Genomic DNA, 19,364 nt, shown 5'->3' with positions numbered 1-19,364 from the left:
CAGATATAGGCGAGAGTAGAGTAGGAAGTGGGGATATAGCAGCAAAAGGAACCCACAGACCACCTTAGAACCAACTGCTTTTGCCTTCCCCCACCCCAAGTCTCTGCTACGAGACTACAAAAATGTAAATGTAAAATGCAGTGTTTCAGGAGGAATAATTACTTCTACATAAGTCAGGGGAAAGGGAGGTCAGTGGAAAACGTGGGTCTCACTTCCTCTGCATGTTCCTGTGTGTGGAGTCTTTGAAAGGGTGAGCGTGCTCTGAGTTTATGACCAGGAAGGGCCCCTGGGGCAGCCTCTTCCATGGTACCCAGCCCTCCCCAGTGCTGAACAGCTACTGAAAGGGTAAGATTTCTCAGCAGATAGAGAGCTCTGGACATTTGACACCTGCCTTATTCAAGTCACCAGTAATTTCTGTTACATCACTCAGTTTTGTTAGAATTGGCTAATAGGCAAGAAGCCCGGCAGATATAAGTGGCTGCCTTGCAAGCTGAGTGAACGGAGCGCGCAGGGAGCTGGGGGCATGGGGCATGCGGGGCGCCAGTTCCAGGCCCTGTTTTGGAAGAACTGGCTCTGCAGACTGCGGCACCCGGTGAGCGCTTGTCTTCATTTCCAGGGGTTTTGGTAGGGAGGACTGTAGGGGGCCAGGGTCTGATCTTGCCTACCCCTGCCTTCTGGAAGATGCAAAGAACCGTGCTGTAGGGAGTTGGGACTGCTTGACATCAGAACCTATCCTTTGGGCCAAATTGCTGAACTATAATGACCAGCATGATAATTTAGAAAAAGGTAACTAGTAGAAGTTGAATGATAATTGATATTTTAAGCACTTGCTGTAAAAACTGAGCTGTAGCTCCTTTTGTTTAAGGGGCAAGACATCAGATATATTTAATGCATAACAGAAGGGTGCAGTTTCTCGGGCACACACACATGCATAAGGATTCACATGAAACATCCACTCAGCGTTGGTCTTTGATGTGGTACCTTCACTGCTACTCACGCGCCCTGCAGAACGGTGTGCAACTTTCACCACAAGGCTTTCCTAAGGTGGAACTACACAATCTAAACTTGTGTAAACATTTAAGTAACAGTCCCTTAAGTAATCTATAAGTAGAACTTAATTGCTTATTATTGTGATTCACTGACCTTCATTCCTGACACTATGGAGAGAGAGTCGTGGGTCTGTAATGATACGTCTATGTTATTCCTGACTTTAAGGGTTATACTTAAAGTAAAAGGCTTTTCTTCTGACAACTTCTCCTGTCAGAAGAAAGCTAGTATTTGACAGCGAGTTTCACTTGGCAAGGTCGCCAGAGTTATTTTTCTTCCCATCTCACAATAAAGCAAATGTTACAGCAGGGTTTCTCCATCATGTGACATTGGGATCAGAATAATGTCAGGTGAAAATTTGTACAAAACAGTTGCCATCAGAAATGAACTAGTGGGATACATTTTCTTGATGAATTTTGAGTGTATTGCTTTCTGCATAGATCGCTTTCCTTTTATGAGCAGTGGATGTCATTAACATGCAAGACTTTTTTGAGGGGGTCATCTAACCCTATCAGCCATGAAACAATGGTTGAGTGGAAGCCGGTTTCCCAAGCACTGTTCTATTTTGTTTTATGTATGTCATTAACTTCAGAAGGCCAGTGAAGGAGATGTATCCAGACTACCTCCCTCTTTAGATGTAGGCATTGCGTTGTTTTAAGTTTTCACAGAGATCGCTGCTGTTGGAGAAGTATCCTCGTAAGAGATTTTCTGTTCATTCATTTATTTTGTGGTTGCTTATTTGCAATGGCAACTCCTGTACTCCAGCTTTCTTCATCTTATTTTTTTGTTGTTGTTGTACTTATCATTTGTAACGTATGATTTGTTGGTGTCTTTCTGTATCCTGTAGCAGCATGTAAGATCCAGGACAGCAGGATATTCTCCTGTGTTCCTCAGCACCCAGGATAGTGCCCGGCAGAGGTAGATGCTCAGTGAGTCTTAGTTGATCCAGGTCTGCTGGTTCATGTCTGCAATACCAGCACTTGAGAGGTAGAGGCTGGACGATCAGGAGTTCAAAGTCATTCTCAGGTATTCTGAGGTCAGCATGAGCTATATGAGACCTACCTGAAAAAAGGCCAAAATACGGGCTGGAGAGATGGCTTAGCAGTTAAGGCACTTGCCTGTAAAACCTAAGGACCTGGGTTTGATTCCCCAGTACCTGTGCAAGCCAGATGCACAAGGTGGTGCATGAGTCTAGAGTTCCTTGCAATGGCTGGAGGCCCTGGTGTGCCCTTCCTTTCTTTCTTTTTTTTCTTTCCTTCTTTCTTCCCTTCCTTCCTTCCTTCCTTCCTTCCTTCCTTCCTTCCTTCCTTCCTTCCTTCCTTCCTTCCTTTCTCTCTCTCTCTCTCTCTCTTTCTGTGCCTTGCTGTCTCTCAAATAAATAAATAAATAAATAAATAATATTCTTTAAAAAGCCAAAATACTAATTCCAATACTAGTACTAGTAAAAATAATTCTTAGTTGAATGAATACAGGAACAAATAAAGAATATACTTATTATATCCATTGCATCTCTGCTGGGGAAGCAAGGCAAATGTGGCATTGCCTTCAAGGAGCTCTAATCAGTTCTGAGCACTTCAGCCTGGTATGCAATGGAGTGTTATTATGTTCCATGGAGGTGGTTTTCCTTTCATGAGCAGTGTATTTCATTGACATGTAAATTTGCTTTGGGGATTGATATATTGGAATACAGCCTACAGATATCTATGTTCAAATAGGAGGTATTTGTGCAAGATCATCTTTTGTGGCATTGCTTATATTACAATAGAATCAAAAGGATTTGGGGTCGGGTTATGGACCCTGGAGCTTCTGCCCCTTACTAGTTGGTTTTCTTGGGCACACGTCTTAGCTGGATTTTCCTCCTCATGCGATTGTTTGCAGAGGCAGAGAGGCTCGTGTACAGCAGGACGCTGCATATGAGGTGCAGCTGTTTCCCGCTGGGTTCTGGCATGGGATATGGCAGAAATGAGGGCCTCACACACCCAGGACGTGAGCCACAGCTGGGAAGGCAGGAGAGACAAGGAGAGCGCTGGGCTTCCCGCTCGCATGAGTGGGTTAAAACAGAACCGGGGGCCAAAGGATGGCAATGTGTTTATGTCTCTTAATCAATTGCAGCGGAAATATTGAGGCCAGATCCCTCTGGGTGAATGTCTTTAGACTGACCTACTTCTCCTAGCTTCCTCCTGTTCACCAGTGCCGATCTGTAAATTCTTCATTTTCATGTTATGGAAATGGTGTGTTGGCCTTGATGGGAACAACAAATCTGACTTATGAATAACTAGCCTAAACAAATGTTTCTCTTGTGAGTTAGAACCTGGCAGCATTTGCAGGATGAAGGAAGCTTATCTGTTTTATATTTACTTTAAAAATCCTTCATTTTATTATCTTATGATTATATTTCCTATAGAAACAAATTATTATGGAAATTTTAGAGAAAAGTAGGGGGCAGTGGCTCTGGACATTGCCTTCCACTCTGTGGCACTTAACAATCTTTCCACCCGCTCTCCTGCAAATTTACACAGGGATTTTGTTTGTTTGTTTGTTTGTTTGTTTGAGGTAGGGTTTCACTCTAGTCTAGGTTGACCTGGAATTCACTCTGTATTCTCAGGGTGGCCTCAAACTTATGGTGATCCTCCTACCTCTGCCTTCTGAGTGCTGGGATTAAAGGCATGCACCACCATGCCCGGCTACATAGGGATTTCTGATGAATACATTTTGTATTAATTACCCTATGTTATACATTAAGGTCCTTGTGAGTTCTTACTCATGAGAATGGCATCGTGATGCAAGGAGGCACATCTTTGGGATTATTTCTCTTCAATTAGTTGCTCAGAACTGGCTTCTCAGGTCAGAGTAAGGGCATGTTGGTTCTGGGCTGGTGATGGCAGTAGTTGATGCCCTCAGTGGAGTGCCCCTGGATCGATATTGATCAACCTTACCCATACTGCAAGCACCTGCTGGTCACGAGCCAGGTTTTTCCACATAAGATTACATTTTTGTTTTCATATTTCATTCTAACTGTAAAATAATCAAATTTATTACTTATGACTTAAAATGTAATAATGATAAGAAAATATTACAAGTCAAATATCTGCCCTTTAGGCTGCAGAGATGGCTCAGCAGTTAAGGCATTTGCCTACAGAGTCTAAAGACCTGAGTTCAATTCCCCAGCACTCAAGTAAGAGCCAGAAGTAAAAAGTGGCGCATACATCTAGAGTTTGTTTGCAGATTCTTGAGCCCCTGGCAGGCCCATTCTCTTCCTCTCTGCTGAGCCTAGGTGGCACATGCCTTTAATCCCAGCACTCTGGAGGCAGAGGAGGTAGGAGGATTGCTGTGAGTTCGAGGCAAGCCTGAGACTGCATAGCGGATTCCAGAGTAAGACCCTACCTCAAAAAACAACAGCAACAACAATGTATGTATCTGCACTTTAGTTCTACAGGTTTTATTTATTTATTTATTTTTGGTATCTCCCATAATTTTATTTTACTATTTCTCACTCCAACTCTTGAGTCATGCAGCAGTGACTGTTCTGTGGTCACTGTACCTTGGCTCCCTGTCCTCTCCAGTGACTGCTTGCCTCTCCCTTTTTTTGGCGGCCATTAGATAGGTCTCTGAGGACATGCCTGGGTAATGAAAGCTGATAGCTTGTCGGGCTTGGTCAATCTTGTTGGAGACTTAGGCTAGTGGGATACTCGAGTCTGCTGAGGTTGCTATAGCAAAATGCCACACAAAACTGCTTTACCCAGCAAAAAAAAAAAAAAAAAAAAAGAAAGAAAGAAAGAAAGAAAGAAAAAGAAAAAAAGTATTGTCTCATACTTTTGAATGCTTGAAGTCCAAGGTTAAGGTCAAGTTGTGGGCAGGGCTGGTACCTCTGACTGGCTGGTTGTAGATGGCTATCTTCTCCTTGTGTCTCTTTAAGTCATCTTCCCTCTCTATTTGTTTCTGTGTCCAAGTTTTTCCTTTATATGAAAAGGAAGTAGTTATGTGGGATTAAGGCCAACTTTATTCCAGTATGACTTCAGTTTGACTGCCTATTTATAAAGCGATTCTATTTACAAATAAAATCACAAGACTAGGGATTAGGACTTGACAACCTGGGTTTTAGGGGAGAGAGTTCACCCTGTGCGTTAATCTGGCCCAGCTGGAGGCTCCATCTTTTTAACACACCTCCTGCCATAGTCGACAACCCCATGCCTTGAGTCCTTTGAAATACCACAATTTACACCTTAGATCCCACACCATTCCATCTGGAGAAACATTTTGATGAATTCACTTACGTCAAGGGAAGGGCAGAACACTACTTCCCTCAGGGTGTGGTGGCACATACTGTAATCCCAGTGCTCGGAGGTGGAAGAGTATCAAGAGCTCAATGCCATCCTGAGCTACATAGTGCATTTGAGGCCAGCCTGGGCGTTATAAGACCTTTTCTCTAAAATCAAACAAACACTGTCATGAGAATCATTTTCAGATCTCCATTCAGTATAAAGTGAACTACTACATCTTCCCCTTTCCAGCCCTCTACAAGGCTTTCCAAGGGGCTGGAGTGGCCAAGGAGCCCTGTGGTTCTGGTTCCTGCTACCTCTGGTATCTCTCAAGGCGCACACAGCCGGAACCCTTGTAGGACCAGCAGTCGTGTGTCTAGCTGAATGTCGGTGGTGTGTTGGGCCTCATGGATTATGCAAATAAGGCTAAGTTCCTGGACACAATGGGCCCCGCAGTGCACAGATGCTGGCTACTCTCAATGGGTCCCTCCACCAGTTGGCTGTGCAAGCTCGCAGAGTCCTTTCATAGAAAAGTCCAGCCCTGCTCCGCTCTTCCTGGTGCTTTGTCCATCAGGACTTGCTGGAGACTTGGCCAGAGCTTGCTGGCCCCTGCTTAGCCCAAGGTTGCTGTCATGCCGACAGGCCCGTACTTATCAGAAGCCACAGATGAACAGAGCGTGGCATGCCAGACTCAGGGCATCTCCCTGGTCACTGGTAGAAGTGGACCTGGGCAGCCTGTAGGGCAGTAACATGCCGACAGACCCCAGGTCTTTCTGCTTGCCCCCGCCCCCGCCCAGTGCCACCCTAAGCGAGCTGTAGCATACGCTTTGCTGAACAAGACTGGGGTGATAGGCCAGGGGTCCTTGCGCTTCTCTCACGGTTCCCAGCAGCGACAGAGAAACGGCCCGTTTCCCACGGTTAAGCTAGGCAGACAGCTTTCGTGGGCTTCTTGTCCTACTTGCTACAGTGCTCAGTGTGAGCGCCTAGTGCCTTGCAATAACCTGAGGCTCTGATCGAGGGTCCTTCCCACAACTGGGGAACAAGCGGACTTCCATGTGGTAGATAAGATAAGAAAGCAAAGGTGATGATCTTTCTGCTGGCTATTAAACCTGGTGCTTGTGAGGTCCTAAAGGTGGGCTTGGAGTGCCCTACTGCCAGACTTGGCCCGATCATGACGCTGGGGAGGAATCTGAAGGGCCCCTCTGAGGCTGCAGCAGGTCGTTTGAGTGTGTCTCAGCATCCTGGACAAGAAATCTTGTTACTGAAAAGCAAACGTGCTTCCATGTCTCGAGGCGTGGCGCTGGCTTGTTTGTTTTCTCCACTCCAGGAAGGCCCCACCTGTGGGCCTGGCTGACTCTGTCTCAGGCACTGGGCTTGTCCTGAGGAATCCTGGCTGCTCTGCATGTGCCTCTCCAGCACGCGTCATCCTTCAGGCTAGGGTCTGGAACTCTGGGGACCGTTGTACCTGTGAGCTCGGGTGCCCTACTATCTGAAAAGCGACCATTGCTCAGGTGTGTGAGGGAGGAGCAGGTGGCGTCCTGCTCGATCATGGAATTAGGAATCAAGGTGAGGCAAAAGCGAACCCAAGAGCTGTGCTTCCCCTGGACCCGAGAGCACTGTGTCCCTCTCTTTGTTCTGGCTGCTGTCATGTCTGTCTTCCGTCTCATCTCGCAGCTCAGGTGGTAGCCACGTGCCGTCTCTTCCCCAGCCGATTATGAACTTTAAGCCTGCATCCTCATCTTACATAGTCTTGCAGATCCCTGTGTGACAGTCTTCTCGTTTCCATTTTGAGATGCAGGGAGGGAAGCCGCAGGGACCGTGTGGAGAGATCTGGTTCACCCCAAAGCACAGCCCTAGCCCTTCTGGTTCCTTCAGTGAATGGCACTGAAGAAACACTTGCTGCATTTCTCTGATGAAGACCAAAGGGGGTGACATAAGACAAAATGGCCCAGGGAATTAGAATTAGGCGACTGTTTTTTGGTACATACTAGGGATGGAGTTTGACAGTCTTCTTACTAACTGTCAGGAGCTACTGGCACATTACCACAGCATGGCCTTGGACATGGTCTCTACCACAGCACACACTGGCACAAGTGGTCTGAGTCCCAACTTCCAGGTGGAGTTGAACTCTCCTTAGCAGTTCTGCTGTTGGGGAGCCTCTGTTCTCAAAGGAATCCCAGTGTCGTAACGTGCCATTCCGTTGCCATACGCTGTATTAAACATTACCTGAATGCTAGAAGTGCTTTCAATACCCTTAGACAAAGTGAGCCAGAAATGAACTTGACTTGTCGGTCACCCATCGCCATGGTCTGTGATGACTGTTGTCCAGTGTTCGGAGTAGGACGCCCAGGCCACAGAGTGCCACTGGTGTGTCCAGTGTTGGATGCTGGTAGCCCTGTGTGATTTGTGCTTGCAAGTCATTCTATCTACAATAGCATCATAGTTTACTTACTTTTCCTTTTTAGAGGGTTGTGCAGTGAACCTTTTTCATATCTGTTTTTTTTTTTTTTTTTTTTTTTTTTTGAGGTAGGGTCTTGCTCTAGCCTAGGCTGACCTAGAATTCACTGTGTAGTTTCTGGGTGGTCTCAAACTCACAGCAGTCCTCCTACTTCTGCCTCCTGAGTGCTGGGATTGAAGGCATGTGCCACCACACCTGGGTCCGTATCTGCTTTTCCCTTCCTTCCTTCCTTCCTTCCTTCCTTCCTTCCTTCCTTCCTTCCTTCTTTCTTTCTTTCTTTCTTTCTTTCTTTCTTTCTTTTTTAATAGCTTTCTATTCTGCAAGTATAGGCAGTTTGGAACCATTATTAGACTCATCCATGACCTACCCCCTCCCCATTTTTCTTTCTTTCTTCTTTTCTTTTGTGGTTTTTTTTTTTGAGGTAGGGTCTCACTCTAGCTCAAGCTGATCTGGAATTCACTATGTAGTCTCACAGTGGCCTTGAACTTACGATGATCCTCTTACCTTTGCCTTCCAGTGCTGGGATTAAAGGCATGTGCCATCACGCTTGGCTGTAACTTCTGTTCTTAGTGTGAATTGTCTACTGGACTCTTTTCCCGTCGAACAGTCAGAGGGTATGAGGACTTCACAAGCACTTTTCTGGTGCTATCTTTTCCTTATTTTTGCTGTACAGATGGAATTTGGTATTCTGTGCCATCTTTACCTTTTTTTTTTTTTTTTTTTGGGTTTTTCGAGGTAGGGTCTCACTGTAGCCCAGGCTGTCCTAGAATTCACCATGGAGTCTCAGGGTGGCCTTGGACTCATGGCGATCCTCCTACCTCTGCCTCCCGAGTGCTGGGATTAAAGGTGTGCGCCACCACGCCCAGCTCTTTTTTTTTTTTTATGAATATGGCTTGTGATTTTAGACCTGGATTTCTGCTTTCTTCATGTCAGTTTGATTGACAGTCTGCTCCTTCCATTTTCTAGAATTGCTTACTTTCATTTTCCTATTGTCTATGTCTGAGCATTGTATTGTTTTAATTGATCTCTTTTAAAAAATATCCCAAGTCCAGGTGTCCAACACCCTTGTTGAATCAGCTCCTTGTAGTGAGAAGGTTTCTTTGGACTGATGCCACTAGCCACTGCAAAGGAACTCCAGACACATGCACCGCTTTGTGCAGCTGGCTTCACATGGGCACTGGGGACTCCAGCCTGGGTCCTGGCTTTGCTGGCAAACACATTAACTGTTTAGCCATCTTTCCAGCCCTTTTTGTGTGTATTTCCTTATGTACATGAATTTTATCAGTGCCTCTTAGTACTGATTCTTTATTTTATGTTCTGATATTTCCTAGGATTAGAATCTTTCACTGCTCTTTTCTTTCAGAATTTTCCTTGAGTATAGATATTACCGATAACTAATATTTCCAATATTACCAATTAGATTGTAAAACTGTTTTTGACTTAGAAAATATCTCAATTGATATTGTTTAGATTTGCAGTCAGTGTGAACAGCAACTTGGGAAGAGGCTCCTTTAGTTCTCCTCTTCCCTCACATGTTCCCATCTTGGAGAGCTCAGTGCCCCTGTGGAGGGAACATTGGCACCTTGCACACTCATCCTTTGGTCAGTTCCAGTTGGCTGTAGCTCACTGGACTTGGCTACGGCAGAGAAGACATGACTTCCTATAGCCACTAGATTATGAATCCCAACTCTGCCCACAATAATGGGAGGCTTAAACATGTTTCACTGAATATGATATCCCTCATCAATCTGCTGAGTTTTGTGGGGTTTTTTTTTGTGACTGAAACAATGATGAAAAAACTTTGAAAATATTGTTGACACTTTATTCAATTATGCAATGAATGGGGATCCTTGAATCCTTGGGTCAGCATTGGAGACATATCACTACCTTGACTTCCAGAGAGACTGTGGCAGCATGCACGTTCTCCCAGAAGGTGCGTGCTTTCCCTGAGTGCTTGTTTCCTTTGACTCAATACAGGGAAGAACTTATTCCTTATTCAGGTTTCTATGCCAAAGTCCAAGGGTCAATATTTGATAGTAAATACAAAACAAACATTTAAAGAATGAATGTTGAAGGAAAGACAGTTGCTTTTCAATGGATTGCAAAATGGTAACAAAAAGGAGGAAGAAAGAAAAAGAGTTTGTCCACTGTTCTTATTCCCCAACCAACATCCAGATTTGCAGCTCTTTTCTTGAGGAGCTGTGAATGTCAGCGAAGAGTTTTGGAAGACTGGTTCCTCACTGTGGAGCGTTTGGCATGAACACTGTGGGAACACTGCAATGGCTTCTTCTTCTTCTTCTTTTTTTTTCAGCAACAACAAAAGGATCTCAAAATACATCTGGGAAAAATCCCTGCTTCTGAAAGACCTGAGGTGGCCAACCGGACACGATAGACTTTCATGCCTAGTGCAAAACTCTTAGTTTCCAAGGTCCTGGGCAGGCCTCAGCTTCTCTGAGAGTCTAAGTGCTCTGTGCTTCCTCTCCTTCAGCCAGTGAGGCCTCCTGGCTACCTTCTCTTCCCGAAGGGGCCCCTTTCCTTCTTAATTCATTGACAATTTCACTTTTTTATTTTAAAAAATATTTATTTATTTATGAGAGAAAGAGGGAGGGGGGGGAGAGAGAGAGAGAGAGAGAGAGAGAGAGAGAGAATGGGCATGCCAGGGTCTCCAGCAACTACAAACTCCAGATGCATGTGCCACCTTGAGCATCTGGCTTACGAGGGTCCTGGGAGATCTAACCTTGGCCCTTTGGCTTTTCAGGCAAGCACCGTAATTGCTAAGCCAGCTCTCCAGCCTGACAATTTTACTTTTTATACAAAGCATTTCATCCTTTATGGTTTTGATTTGTAGCCAAAACCACTGGCTGCACAATGAGCCACTTGGAGGATTTAAACATGGATTTAAACTTAGCCTGGAGGAGTGTTTGTGCCAGTGAGATGGAAATCTACTTGGTTATTCTGCAAGCCTGAGGTGCTGTCCAGGTTTCTTCACAAACTAGTCAAAATAATCATGTTCACAGTTTCCAAGGTGTCCAACTGGCACTATCTGACTCACTGCTCAGGCCACCAGATCCGGTCACTGCTCCAGGTGGTGTAAAGGACGCTGTGAGAGGATGGGCTGTGTTTTCTTATCTCTGTACCCCAAGAAACCTTATCCGGGGGTTCATTTTATTTTACTAGGGCTGGTGGAGTATCTCGTGTCCAAAATGCTTGACTTAAGATATTTTCCATATTTTGGGATATTTTCACCCATATAATGAGATACTTTGGGGTGGAACCTGTCAGTCTAAATATAATGTTCATAAAATAGTATATTAGTTTTGTGCATGAAGCCAAGTTTTATGATGTGTAATCTTTCACTTATGACATCATGTTGGTGATCAAACTTGTTTTGGATTTGGGAGTGTTTGGAATTTCCGGTTTGGGCACTGGAGGTGTTCCGCTGGTGCGCTGTTCCCGTCTCTCGGGCTGGGGTCCGTCCCGTCTGGCCTCTGCTCTTCTCCGGCCACGCGGCAGCGCCTGACACGCTGCCTGCAGCCTCGCAGGTGAGCGCCTGTGTGCGCGCCCTCTGCTTCTTGCATCAGTTTACTAGTCTCTTCTGCGGATAAGCTTGGCATGACTTCCAGTTTTTAGAAACAACGAATAGTTCCACTACAAACCTTCTCATCTTAGTTCAAGTATGCAATACTTATTAGCAGTTGTGTAGTACGTCTAACCATGGCCTTCGTGGATTTAAAATCAGTTTAACTTACTGTGGTTCAGCCTAGCGGATAGCTGTTGGATGGCTGGACCTCAGAATTTGCCTTGTCTGACTTATGAGCTGTGACACTACATCTCCAAATTCCTGTGGCTTCATAAGCTTACCCATGCGGGTGGCGGTGTGTCTTTTACATTGTCCAAACAGGTAGGTTTGAATGGCTTGTATTTGGAGGAGAATTTGTCTTTTTGAATACTGCTATAATTGGACAGCTGTCTTATACTTAGAAGGTATCCACTTCTTTTGTCTGGTTTCAGTTACGTCATCTTCTTATCAAATTTTGTGCATTTTTATGTAGTTTAGATATTGCACATCTATTTGCATATGTTAAAGTTGTCTTCATGCCTGTGGCTGGTTTAAGTCTCAAGTAGTTTTCTGAAAACCACAGACTTGACATGTGAATACAGTTCATTTTATTTTTTGTAGTTTAAGACAAAAACATGGTACTTTATATTTTCTTCCAAAATTCTTAAAGATTTTTAAAAAATGTATTTGTTTGTTTGCTCATTTGTTTATAGCACGTGTGTGTGTGTGTGTGTGTGTTGATTATGTATGGTGTGGTGGATTAGGCGATGTGTGTAAGAGGGTATGCATGTTTGTGTGTAAATGCGTGCACCCTGTGTGCTTCCCTGAGATGGAGTTTCTCAAATGAAGCTGCTGTTGCTGCCATTTTGTGGTCGTCAGCCCCAGTGATTTTCCAATCTCCAACTTGTCACAAAACTGGGGTCACAGATGTGTGGCTGCTCCCAGCTGATGACATGGGGGTTGGGGTTGAACTCAGGAGGCATCTGTCCCTCTCGGGCCCTGAACTTGCATAGCATGTACTCTTAACCACTCAGCCACGTCCTTAGCTCCTCTTATGTTTTCACATTTGAGGTTTCGATCCTATGGTGGTAAAGATTTCTGCCTCTTCATCTTACTCTTAGGAAAACCAATTATATAGAACAATTTATAGCATAACAGGTTCTCCCACTGATCTACCATCTCTCCTTTAAGAATATCAGGTTTCTGGTCTGTTCCTGAATCTCTCTGCCCCTTCATAGGCCAGTGTGTTATCATTTTATTTTATCCTTGAGACATAGTTTATCTGGCTTCTACATCAAGTACATTTCTTTAAGCAGTCTAGAGAAGCTTATCTGTTTTATGTTTTCTTGTTATGTATGAGTTGTCAGTAGTTCTAGTTTTTCCCTTTTGATGAAGTGTGTTTCTTTCTTGTATTTTTCCTGAGCTCTGTTTCATATCTTTCTGTGCTGAAGTTTCACTGCACCCTGTCTTAGTGTGTGTATATCTTTTTGTGTAAATGTCAGATTGCCCTCAGCCTCAGATTCATGTCTTTCATAAGCTTGGAAAAATTATTAGGCATGCATTTTTAAGAATATTTCTGTATTACTACTTTTCTCTTTGCTGTAACCAATGAGAAGAACAACCTAAGGAAGGAAGGCTTACTTCCACTCACAAGGGCATGGGGACAGGTGTTAGAGGCAGCTGTCCGCTGTGCTGTGTGGTCAGGACGCAGGAAGTGATGAATGCGGATTCTTAGCTCGCTCTCCTTTGATCTCCGCCATGGGGCGCTGCTCACAGTGAGTCTCCCCACCTCTAGTAATCCTATGACCAAAGCCCCTTCAGGCACGCCCAGAGATTTGTTTCCATGAGAAGTCTAGCTTAATCAAACTGATATAGAGATTACTGGTCACCTTTGGTACTTTTCCTTCCCACTCCTTGAAGGGACCTTCCCACTTCCCATCCAAGTACTAACCGTGTGGGATCCCTTAGCTGCCAGGATCAGAAGAGATCAGGTGAAGCTGGGTGCATTCAGGGATGGGTGGCCGCTTTCCCATGTCTTTGGAATGGAATCTTATCAGCAATGCAACAGTTGTTTCTAGCCAGCATCCCACTGAACGCAGAAGGAATATGGGTGGATTTTACATTTTCTGCCATTTTCATGTTGGCTAGATTTCATTGTCAAGCTCCCCCCCCTTCATTGTTCATGGTTAATATGTTATCTGTGTTATATCCCACTGAGAAAACACACACACACACACACACACTACACACATGTGTGTGTACTGGTGCTTCTTTGAGAGAAATTTTGTCTACGATATATATATCATACATACATACATACATGCATGCATACATACATATATTACAATCACACTTTCTCTGAGAACATTTTGGATATTGATACATCAGCCCCTGCACGGAGTGTTCTGAGCACGTGCTCAAGGCTGATAGCCCTGATTTCATGAGTCGCTTTTCCTCACTTGAAAGCGTGTGCTTTCTTCCTCCGTCTTTGATCGTCAGTGGTCTGAAGTTCGGTAGCCATCGAGCACTTACGGTTCTGTTGTGAAACACAGCACTCTCTTCTAATGCTGATGTGAGAGCTTTGCTGCTTTCATACTTATGTTCTGTCTTTGAGCATTTTTCTGTACCATTTTTATACCATTTTTATGGACTTTTAACCTCAGGAATGCTGTATGTTTTTTGTTTTCTAAATATATGAGGTTTTCTTTTAAAATATTTTTATGTATTTGCAAAGGGAGAGAGAGAGGAAGAGAGAGAGAGAATGGGCATGCCAGGGCGCCAGGTATTGCAAACAAACTCCAGGTGCATGTGCCACTTTGTGCATCTGGCTTTATGTGGGTACTAGGGATTCAAAACCAGGTCATTAGGCTTTGCAGAAGTGCCTTAACCACTGAACAATCTCTTTAGCACCCCTCAAATATACGATGTTTTCTGCCTTACTATTTTTGCCTTTAAGATGTTTTTAAAATCACTATTGTAACCTCTAACTTTATTTTAGGACTTCATATTTACCTAGTGTCTACTCTGTTTCTTTGTGGTTTCTAAGTCAGTTAGATTTCACAATGCTGTTTCTTGTTATTTTTTTTCTTTGGCTCTACCAACCTTTCTTTTCATTTCTTGATCATTTCTGTGAGCCCTTGTTCTCTGAATCTTTATCTTCACTGGGTTGCATTCTTCTTTATGAGGCCCTTACAAATCCTTCATTCTACTTGAGTTTCTTTTCTAGTCATGCTCCCTGGCTTTCTTCAGCAGCGCTGTTTGATCAGCACTGTGTTTAGAGAGTGGTCTGCCCTTTCTTCTGTCATGACTCACACTTGGGCAGCTCAGCCAAAGTTCTTGACTCTATCCAGGAAGTGCCAGGCCTGCCTGGCTCTCTTCCCTGTCTGTGCTCTGAGCGGCCCCTGCCCGCTCCTAGTTTCCGTAGCGACAGCATGGTTCAGGTGGTGGTGGAGTTGGTGAGGGAATCATGTGAGATGAATAATATAGTCATTGCATTAGTTGGACTTTATGCTCTCCTTTATATTATTAAAATATTTTGTATTTTGTTCACTCCCTTCGTCTGGGTAAATTTCTCCTTTTTTTTTTGGTGTGTGAGGGGGGAGGGGAATCAAAGCAGGCCTTGTGCACAGAGCCACACCTCTGGCCTTCTTCTGTTGATGTATTAAGTGCATCCTGGAGGTGACAGCGGTAACCTTTTTGCTCATGTTTGTTCCCTGTTTCATTCAATTATTTCCTTTTTTATTATATGTATATGTATGTATATATATATTATTATTTTATTATTTAGTAGAAACATGGTATGGATACACCATGTGTTGATACCACCATTTCCCTCCTCCCTGTCCCAATTTCCCTGAGGTCTCTCCTCAGTGGGATGGCTGCTGTTCACCGTGGGCTTTGGGTTAGGAGTTGCAAGGGCAGCAGCTAGTCACTGTCCTGCGGGACTGGGGAGGGCGTGTCCCTGGATTTTCCCTCGCACCCCGCGGCTCTACGTTCTTTCTGCCCCTCTCCTTGCCTCGAGCCTTGGTGGGTGTGTTTCAAGGCCACTTCAGTGCTGAGCTCCCAGCAGCTTCAGGATTCACGCTTTGGGACGTTTTGAGAATCCTCGGCGCCGTCTCCATCGCTGGCGGTGGGAGCCGCGCTCTGCCTCGCCTCGCCAGATCTCCTGGGTCCCCGCCGCAGTGCTCAGGAGGGGGCTTATTCAGGGAGACTGCGGAGGCGCTTGTCTCCGTAGATGTGGGTACTGGGGAGCACCAACGTTATGAGGGTGCACTGTTATGGTTCTGGAGTTTCTGGGCTGGATTGAGACTGACATCTTTGTAGTTTTTAACATTTTATTTTTAGTATTATTTTTTTTTCCGAGGTAGGGTCTCACTCCAGCCCAAGGTGGCCTGGAATTCACCATGAAGTCTCAGGGTGGCCTCGAACTCACGGCGATCCTACTACCTCTGCCTCCCGAGTGCTGGGGTTAAAGGTGTGTGCCACCACGCCCAGCTCTTTGTCGTTTTTAATGTCTTTTTTTTTTTTTTTTTTCCTTTTTGGTGTCACACAAAGATAAGTTTTCTGCTCACTCCCTAACTTTTTTGCTTTCTTCCCTCCCCATTTTGTCTGGGAAAAGGAAAGTCCTGAGGGAGAGTTTCTGAACATTGCTGCCCCAGGTCCTTGGTCCACGGGCAGTGATTTTGACAGACTCCTGAGCTCTGCTCTGTCTGAGCTGCTGAGAAAGAAATAAGGAAAGCCCCTGCTCGTGGCTGGGCGAGGATGTGATCGGCATGGGCATGGGGTAGGGCAGGGTAGCACCCGTGGAGGTCATGGGGCGATACTGTGGGGCTGTGGAACCCGGTGTTCAGACTGGGATTTCTGTTTTCTCTAGGCGTACTGTCTCTCTTGGGCCTCTGCTGGCAAAACAGAGGGCTTCTGGGTTTGTGAGGGCCATCATTTTGCAAGTGCTAGGAGATTCAACAGATGAGGATTCTTCTGAGAGCAGAGCCTGTGGCAGGACCCACAGCTGGTGCCTCTGGGCAGTGCCGAGGCCATTTTTCACACAGGCCAGGTCTGCGTGCAGAAGGGAGCCTGGAGCTGGGGAGGGAGAGGCGTCCTACCGGAGACAGAAGGCGTTCACATCCATCAGGAATGTGACTAGAAATGCTAATCAAGGCTCAGTGATAATAATGACACAGGAGAAAAAAAAAAAAACACTATGAAAATGTCGTGGGAAGAAGGGCTTCTTTTGCACCCCTGCTGAGAAAGAGCTTGGTGAAAGGAGGTGATTCAGCGGTTCACAATGGACAATGACACAGCAAAACAGTGTCTCCATAGATACTTTCCTTTTGAATGCAGTAATTCCACGTTTAGGACAATGGAAGCTTTTAGTTCTACTTGTACTTCAAAGGGGCCAGTGACCAACTTATAAATTAAAAAGTGCATGATATATTATGTTCAAGTCTAGTCGGATTTTTTTTTTTTTTTTTGAAGCAAGTGCCTTTAACTGCTGAGCCACCTCCCAGCCCCGGACCCCCTTTTTAATTTTAAGGTCTTTAGAGGAACTTCTCAGTGACAACATGTAGAGTTTTAATAATATTTAAAACTAGAAATTCATCAGTGATTTAATTGATTGATAAATTGATTGATAAATATTTACAACTTCAGAGTTATGACCAACACATTTATTTGGCACAATTCTTTTTTAGTAATTTTTTATTTTTATTTTTTTAATTAGGGAGAGAGAGAGAGAGAGAGAGAGAGAGAGAGAGAGAGAGAATAGGAGCCCCAGGGTCTCCAGCCACTGCAAATGAACTCCAGACTCATGCACCCCCTTGTGCATCTGGCTTACGTGGGACCTGAAGAATTGAACCTGGGTCCTTAAGCGTCACAGGCAAGTGCCTTAACTGCTAAACCATCTCTCCAACCTGTCGCAATTCTTTAAATGTGTTGTATTTGCATGTAGGAAAGAAAAAAAAGTTACTAAACTACAAAATTGATAAGTTGTTTGGATGGAAGCTTTAGACAATAAAAAAAGGCAAATGAAAGATTGGAGAAACAGGCATGGTGGCACATTTAATCCTAGCATTTGGGATGCAGAGGTAGGAGGATTGCCATGAGTTCAAGGCCACTCTGAGACTACATAGTGAATTCCAGGTTAGCATGGGCTAGGGTAAAACCCTAACTCAAAACAAAACACAAAATGGAGAAATTCTGTAACACCTAAAGTTAAGAGTGAGCTGAATTATTTAAATAAAAAAATGGAATCATTATTTATATGGCAGTTCAAAATTTAATAGAAGCTGGGTGTGGTGGTGCACACCTTTAATCCCAGAGCTCGGGAGGCAGAGGTAGGAAGATCACAGTGAGTTTAAGGCCACCCTGAGACTCCATAGTGAATTCCAGGTCAGCCTGGGCTAGAGTGAGACTCTACCTGGAAAAAAAAATTAATAGAAAAATAGTGATATGGCAGAATAGGAAGTTAATAGATAAGGAGTTACAGGCTTATGAAAATTTTCACATAATAATGAAAAGTTACTTCTTTTGCAGATTAGTTTGTTAAAATTTGACAAAAATTAGGGCTGGAAGGATGGCTTAGTAGTTCAGGCATTTTTCTGCAAAGCCAAAAGACTCAAGTTACATTCCCCAGGACCCACGTTAGCCAGATGCACAAGGGGGTACATGGAGTCTGGTGTTCATTTGCAGTGGTTGGAGGCCCTGGTGTGCCCATTCTCTCTTTCTCTCTCTCTGTCAAATAAATAAATTAAAATTTTGGGCTAGTGATTTACCTCAGTAGTAAATGTTGGTCTAGCATAGAAGAGGTTCTTAGTTTGACACTCAACATTCCAAGAAATAATAATAAAAACTAAATTTATTAACCCTATGTGCTATAGTTTTACTGTACTAAATGATTAGTTTAGCTCCTAAGGAAGGCATTTTAGTTATTTCTGTCCAAACTAAAACTGCATACTAAGGGCTGGGGAGATGGTGCAGCAGCTAAATGTGCTTGCTTGTAAGGCCTGGCTTCACTTTCCCAATACCCATGTAATGCCAGGTGCCCAAAGTAGCACATGTGTTTGGAGTTTGTAGCAGCAACAGGCTCTGGTATGCCTTCCCCCGACTCTTGTAGATAAATTAAAAAAAAGTATTTTAAAACCTGAAACTTAAAATTCAGGGGAACTCTGACTGCATGATTCACCTAGCAACATAACCCCGAAAGTCAGCCAGAGAAGTAAAGGAAACTCATGCTATCACGGCTGCCAACCAGGAGGTCAGGAGGTATTCCACAAGTAGGTAATTGGTTAAAGAATTAGATAGTAGGATATTAACTAGTCTTTAAAAGCAATGAGGTAGGTCTATAACTGCTAATATGAAAAAATTAAAACCATTAGTTATAATTATATACATATATTTTAAATTTCTCATTTCTTTTAAAATGGGGGAGATAAGTAAGAATGCAGCTTCCATGGTGAGCCTGACAGTCAGCTCTAGGGTGGAGATGGATGCTGAGGATACTCAACACTTACCAAAGCAGAGATCCAGAGGCTCATGGGATTTTGTGGAAGAGGGGGTGGAAAGATCGTCAGAGCCACAGATTGGGACATTACGCCCAGAGGCGTTGCCTTCCCCCAGCAACTGACTGCTGCTCCTACAATGCATAATTCACAACTCCATGGTTAAGACCTGCAGCCCCACTGAGGAGGTCCCCCAGCTAAAGGAGGGCAGGGGCAAGGAAAGGAAAGGATGGTACCAACATGTGATGTATCCATACTAAGTATTCCATAATTAATTAAATAAAAATATTTATTTATTTATTTGCAAATAGGAAGGGAGGGAAGAAAGGAGAGAGAGAGAGGGAGAGAGAGAGGGAAGGAGGGAGGGAACGGGCATACCAGGGCCTCTTGCCACTCCAGACATATATGTCACTTTGTGCATTTGATTTTGTGAGGATATGGGGAATCGAACCTAGGTTGTTAGGCTTTACAGGCAAGTGCCTTAACTATCTCCCCAGCTTCACATGTAGTTTTAATTGAATTAATAAAGCTAAGTTAGCATTTGG

At 44.2% G+C, this 19,364-nt stretch overlaps 1 protein-coding gene across 1 annotated transcript in view; it reads left to right on the top strand.

Moving 5' to 3' along the window:
* Positions 1 to 517: 517 nt before the first annotated feature.
* Positions 518 to 19,364, top strand: part of Abca13 (ATP binding cassette subfamily A member 13) — a 367,979-nt gene continuing 349,132 nt past the window's right edge. The window contains exon 1 of the mRNA XM_045135973.1: positions 518 to 592. Coding sequence (XP_044991908.1) covers positions 524 to 592 — 69 coding nt within the window. The 5' untranslated portion in view covers positions 518 to 523. The remainder of the gene's footprint in view (positions 593 to 19,364) is intronic.

This window comes from Jaculus jaculus, chromosome 16, assembly GCF_020740685.1.
Source record: "Jaculus jaculus isolate mJacJac1 chromosome 16, mJacJac1.mat.Y.cur, whole genome shotgun sequence".
NCBI classification, from domain to species: Eukaryota; Metazoa; Chordata; class Mammalia; order Rodentia; family Dipodidae; genus Jaculus; species Jaculus jaculus.
This window is presented reverse-complemented; position numbering and strand designations above follow the sequence as displayed.